Source organism: Sinocyclocheilus rhinocerous, unplaced genomic scaffold (assembly GCF_001515625.1).
Source record: "Sinocyclocheilus rhinocerous isolate Xijiao unplaced genomic scaffold, SAMN03320098_v1.1 scaffold409, whole genome shotgun sequence".
NCBI classification, from domain to species: Eukaryota; Metazoa; Chordata; class Actinopteri; order Cypriniformes; family Cyprinidae; genus Sinocyclocheilus; species Sinocyclocheilus rhinocerous.
In genome coordinates, this window is record NW_015635191.1 from 104,169 (window position 1) to 110,503 (window position 6,335).

Consider the following 6,335-nt stretch of genomic DNA (forward strand, 5'->3'; position numbering starts at 1 on the left):
CTCTGTGTAGTTAATGCTGCTCAATGTGAAAGCACGCACGTGATGGAGATTTACCGCTGATTACAGAACCGGCTTTCTGACAAGATGCGCGTTAAATATCGCATGCGATTTATCGTGCAGCCCTAATGTTTGTTTGTCTGATGTTTGTTTGTGTGATGTTTGTTTGTCTGATGTCTGTCTGATGTTTGTTTGTCTGATGTGTGTCTGATGTTTGTTTGTCTGATGTTTGTTTGTCTGATGTGTTGCAGGTCTGCGGGTCTCTGTCTCGCTCGCGCGCTGCGGTCAGGCGCTTGTGTTCGCGCGCCGCAGCAGAAGCTCATCATGACGTGATCAGACCTGCGTTTCCGCCGCTGCAGAGTTTCTCAGAGGAGGAGAGCATGATGAGAGACGCAGGTGAGACGCTGTTCACGAGACACACGTGAGTCCAGAAACACTCAGACCGCAGTAACGCTCTTCTTCTCTTCACCAGTCAAGAAGTTCGCACAGGAGCGCATCGCCCCGTTTGTCTCCAAGATGGACGAGGATTCGGTGATGGATGCAGACGTGATCAGCGCTCTGTTCGAGCAGGGCGTGAGTATCTCAGCACAACACTGATCACAGACACACCTGCTTCTTCTAATGGTTTCCTGTAATCGTTTCTGTGTGTGTGTGTGTGTGTGTGTGTGTGTGTGTCTATGTGTGTGTGTGTGTGTGTGTGTGTCAGCTGATGGGGATCGAGATCGGAGCGGAGTACGGAGGCACGGGCTCCTCCTTCTTCTCCTCCATCCTGGTGATTGAGGAGCTGGCGAAGGTGGACCCGTCGGTGTCGGTGCTGTGCGACATTCAGAACACACTCATAAACACGCTGCTGATGAACCTGGGGACGGAGGAGCAGAAGCAGCTCTATCTGCCGCGGCTGGCCAGCGATACGGTGAGACGCTCGCTCTGACAATCCGCTGATGCTCTGAAGTGTTTCTGTGACTGACGACGCTCGTTCTGTTCTTCAGGTCGGCAGCTTCTGTCTGTCGGAGTCAGAGTCGGGCAGCGACGCGTTCTCTCTCAAGACTAAAGCAGAGAAACACAAGGATTATTACAGCATCAACGGCTCTAAGATGTGGATCAGTAACGCAGAACATGCCGGAGTGTTTCTGGTGATGGCAAACGCAGAGCCGGCCGCGGTTAGTATGTGTGGAGTCATTTCTGACACTGAATTAGGGTTCGTTCACACTATGAATGATAACTATACTGATAACTGTAACGGTAACTATATTGGTGTCTATATCAACGCACAGTAATGTTCTGCTCATTATAAGTGTGCCGCAGTTTTGTCGCCTGTCACTTTAAAAGCTGGAGCTCTTTAAAGCAGGATGGATTCTGATTGGCTGTCAGTGTTTTTATTGTTCATCAGCTGTTTCAGTCTTATGTCTGTTTTCTTAAGTGTATCTTTATGATGTCAAATCTTACATTGATAGAATGTTCAGTAATCACGCTGATGGCGATGAGTGACATTTGCATGCTAAACTGGGATCGTTCTTTTATTCAGTCTCGTCAGTCTGTCTTCACACTCACACACACACACACACACAAACAACACACACACAAACAACACACGCAAACACACACACACACACGCAAACACACACACAACACACATGCAAACACACACACAAACAACACACACGCAAACACACACACTCACACACACACACACACACAAACAAACACACACTCACACGCGCAAACACACACACACTCACACGCGCAAACAAACACATGCACGCACGCACGCACACACTAACAAACACACAAACACTCTCACACTCACACACACACACTCTCTCACACACACACACACTCTCACACACACACACACACCCACAACAACTCACACTCACACTCACACACACTCACACACACACACACTCACACACACACACACACACACACACACACACACACACACACACACACACACACACTCACACACACACACACACACACGTGTCACATGACCACAGTAAAGCGTCACACAGAAGCAGAGACACGATTCTGCACAAACACACATTCACTGCAGCTCATATATGGAGATTGATGGATGTCATGTGACGTGTGTGTGGCAGGGTTACAGGGGCATCACCTGCTTCATCGTGGACAGAGACACAGACGGGCTTCACATCGGCAGGAAGGAGAATAAGCTGGGTCTGAGAGCCTCATCCACGTGTCCTCTGACCTTCGACAGCATGAAGGTGAACCTGCGCTCCGATCCGATTCATTCCTCCACATCTTACTGTGATGTAGTTTCTAAATGGAACGAGTCATTTCTTTCAGTTCAAGGGAAGTTCTGGATGTTGCAGGATGGTTTTGTGATGCTATTAAATCTGAGAAGATGAATGAAATGTTTGTCTGATGCAGGTTCACGAGAAGAACATTTTAGGGAAAGTGGGTCACGGTTATAAATACGCCATCGGGATGCTGAACGGCGGCCGGATCGGGATCGCAGCGCAGGTGTGTTTCAGCTCACGCGCTTCACACAATACAGGAAAATAGCAGTGTTAGTTATTCATCAGTTATGTGACTAATTCAATTTCATCTGTAGAGCAAAAGACAATAGAGTCATTATTCAGATCAATTCCATTCATGTTTTGTTCTCATCTGATAATGTCAGTGCACTTAAATCCATAATATTGTGTGTCTGTGTGTGTGTGTGCGTGTATTTCAGATGCTGGGTTTGGCTCAAGGCTGTTTCGATCACACGGTTCCTTACACCCGACAGAGGATGCAGTTTGGCAAACGCATCTTTGATTTCCAGGTATTTCTGCTGTTCAGTGTGTGTGTTGTGTTCAGTCTCGTCGAGGTCACGAGTGTGTGTGTGTGTGTGTGTGTGTGTGTGAGCAGGGCATGCAGCACCAGATCGCTCATGTGGCCACGCAGCTGGAAGCGGCTCGACTGCTGACCTACAATGCTGCGCGTCTGAAGGAGGCTGGTCGGTCCTTCATTAAAGAGGCCTGCATGGCCAAGTACTTCAGCGCGGAGGTCAGTCCCTCGGTCTCAGCGCTCTCCTGCAAACCGTGCGAACTTCATTAATGCCACAGAGAATGAATAACAAAGATAAGTTACAATTCTGAGTTTATATCTCACAGTTTAGAAAAAATTGTCTGAATTGTGAGATAAAGAGCCACAAAAGTCACCTTTTTAATTTGTATTATTCCGTGGCAGAAACGATCTGCGATGCTGTTCTGAGATCAGTGTGTGTTTCAGGTGGCGGCTCTGACCGCGTCCAAGTGCATCGAGTGGATGGGCGGCGTGGGCTTCACCAAAGACTATCCCATCGAGAAGTACTACAGAGACTGTAAGATCGGTGAGTGAAGCACACGCGTGTGTCATGAAGAAACGCTGCTCTCATCAGAAATCATTTGTTTGATATTTACACACTGAACCGTTTCTGCAGGAACCATTTATGAGGGAACCACCAACATCCAGCTGAGCACCATGGCCAAGATGATCGACCAGGAATATGACGGATAAACATCAGTGTGTCACATATACCAGACGCATTAATCCAGCTGTCAATAACATAGAAGCTGTAATTAAACACTGATGTAATTTCTCAGCACGAGCATCTTCAGGAATCTCCTCGAGAGTTCATGTCTGTCTGTAACTCAACTTTATTTCACTCTTAATGGATCATTTCTTGTTTCTCTACGTATTTATTTTCTAAGACTGAAATTATATCAGCATATATGAGTTAAAGTCTTTCCTGACTAGTGTTTTTTCTGAAGTCTTTTCAGTGTTAATAGACTTGGTTGATGTTCCTGTTACAGTTATTGATTGATCCTGTGTCTTACTGATCGCTGACGGCTGAGATCTGTGTTTGTGTTTGTGTCTCTGAACCTGATGAATAAACATCGTGAACTCGTGTGTGCTGTCGGGTTTGAGCAGCCATCCGCTCTGCTGTGAGTTTACTGTAGTTTACTGTAAGTCTGTGATCATCATCAGACGCTCAGTGAGTTTCACTCATTACAGCTAATGAAGGAATCCACACAGACCCCATCAACTAGTGAAATTATACAAATAATTAGGCAGAAAGATTTACTGACAAAACATTTCTAGTAACGAATAGTAAAAATATTGTTTTTGTCATACTTTAATGTTTATTTCTTTTCTCATGTTTGGTCTGAATGAGCAGCTTGTGGGTTACTTTAACTCTTGACTCGCGGTGCACTGCGGGAGTTTCACTCGTGTTCCTGTTGAAGCTCTGCAGAAACACAAATCCTTCCGCGAGTGTGTCAGTGCGCATGCGCAGTCTGGCCGCCAGGTGGCGCCGCTCACTCACGCTGCAATGAATAAGGAAATAATATGAACGCGTTCATAAAAACATACACCTCTTACATGAATAGATATGTTTTGTAGATAAAATATTACAAATAACAAGTCATATATTTATAAAACAGGGCCTAGTCTAGTCATATGGGTTAGGGTTAAGGGTTAATCTCAGCTCTGAATTTCAGTCACTACGTTTCCGTTTGTTTTAAACATTTAGATTTAAAAAAAAATGAAAAAGGGAGAAAGTAAGAAACAGAAAAATATACATATATTTATTGAATTTTGCCCCCGCAGTAAAGGAGGCTGAGAAACTGAAGCCAGATTGGAGCTGAAATATTGAACTGTTCTGAAAACAATAACAATCAATAACGTGTCGTCATTTTCTTATTGATGCAGTTTATCAATTTGCAATACATGTCGTCACCATTTAGAGTTTTAATAGCCTATTATCAGCAACATTATTATTATTATTATTATATTTTTGGGGATGAACTAAGTATTAAGTCCCAAGTAATAAGAAATGAAAAAGATTTAGCTTTTTTAAATTGTGTCAGCGAGAGATCCACACACACACACACACACACACACTCTCTCTCTCTCACACACACACACACACACACTCACTCACTCTCTCTGTTTAGCTTTTGATCTTCATTATTTTCTCTGCAGCTCGCGGCAGAATCGCGTCAGTTCTTATGGATCCGCGCTGCGCTTCTCACTTCAGACTGGAGTAACTTTCTTCTTCTTCATCGTCATCTTCATCTTCAGTGCTGAGTCTCACCGATGGAGGAAAAAACACAAGAAGTGAAAGATTCTCCGTTTTCCATCAAGAACCTGCTTCGGAAAGCCGATGAGCCCCGAGCTCGCGTGACTCTCCTGCGCTGCGCGAGCGGACCGAACACCGTCGCAGGTGAGGATCGAACCCGAGCCCCAGAGTCTTCATCATGTGTTCACAGAGCTACAGGACATGAGAAGAGATCAGACTCAGATTAATATAACTGAAGAGTTTATTCTGGTTATTGTGAAAACATTTAAATATGCGCGAAACTCGTCAAATGTATTTTATTTTCCCATATCTCTCTTTTCCGTATTAAATTTTTTTATTTTCTATGGTTTATTTATATTCTATTTTAATGTTTTGTCTGTTTTTTTCTCTTTTCTATGGTTTATTTATGTTCTATTTCAATGTGTTTTGTCTGTTTCTTTTCCATTTTCCACTTTCATCTTTTCTCTCTTCTCTGTTTTGTTTGAACTCTATTCTGACGTGTGTTGTGTGTTTTGTTTGAACTCTATTTTGACGTGTGTTGTGTGTGTTGTTTGAACTCTATTTTGACGTGTTTTGTTTGAACTCTATTCTGACGTGTGTTGTGTGTCGAGCAGCAGATGGAGGCAGAGGCGCGGCAGAGGCGCAGGATCCGGACCCTAAAGACTCGGACTCGGAGCTGCTCCTGGACTCGGACTCGGATGAGCAGAAGACGGAGGAGAGCTCTCAGAAGAAGCTCTGCCGCAAGAAGAAGACCAGGACCGTGTTCTCCCGCGCTCAGGTGTTCCAGCTGGAGTCCACCTTCGAGCTGAAGCGCTACCTGAGCAGCTCGGAGCGCGCGCAGAGGACCGTGCGCGTGCCCGTCCTCTACCACGAGCACGCGGAGAGAGAGCGCGCCCCCGCGGCCCTGGCCTTCGCGCACGCGCTGTATTACCCGCACGCGCTGAGACTGACCTGAACTAACTAACTAACTAACCCATCAGAGCGTTAACCACCTGACCCTGCATCAGATCCAGGAGTTAACTCTCTCTCACAGACTGACCAACCCTGAACTCCGTGTCTGTAAAAACAGAAAGCTATTATTTTTATTATAAAAAGTCTTGCTTTGTTGAGGAGCGCTTGGTTCAACAAATCACAGGTGCAGCTGTGTTTATTATTATTATTATTATTATTATTATTATTATTATTATTATTGTTATTATTATGAGCCTGAAACAGGCGGATTTTCTCTCTTTTCCCTAAAGATGTGTGTAAATGCTGCACCAAAATC

At 44.9% G+C, this 6,335-nt stretch overlaps 1 protein-coding gene across 1 annotated transcript in view; it reads left to right on the forward strand.

Annotated features, from left to right (window-relative positions):
* Positions 1–3,919, forward strand: part of acadsb (acyl-CoA dehydrogenase short/branched chain) — a 7,019-nt gene extending 3,100 nt beyond the window's left edge. The window contains exons 2-11 of the mRNA XM_016561036.1: positions 249–393; positions 470–570; positions 704–910; positions 987–1,157; positions 2,100–2,225; positions 2,392–2,484; positions 2,699–2,788; positions 2,875–3,012; positions 3,238–3,337; positions 3,428–3,919. Of these exons, the coding sequence (XP_016416522.1) occupies positions 249–393; positions 470–570; positions 704–910; positions 987–1,157; positions 2,100–2,225; positions 2,392–2,484; positions 2,699–2,788; positions 2,875–3,012; positions 3,238–3,337; positions 3,428–3,504 (1,248 nt within the window). The 3' untranslated portion in view covers positions 3,505–3,919. The remainder of the gene's footprint in view (positions 1–248; positions 394–469; positions 571–703; positions 911–986; positions 1,158–2,099; positions 2,226–2,391; positions 2,485–2,698; positions 2,789–2,874; positions 3,013–3,237; positions 3,338–3,427) is intronic.
* Positions 3,920–6,335: the final 2,416 nt, after the last annotated feature.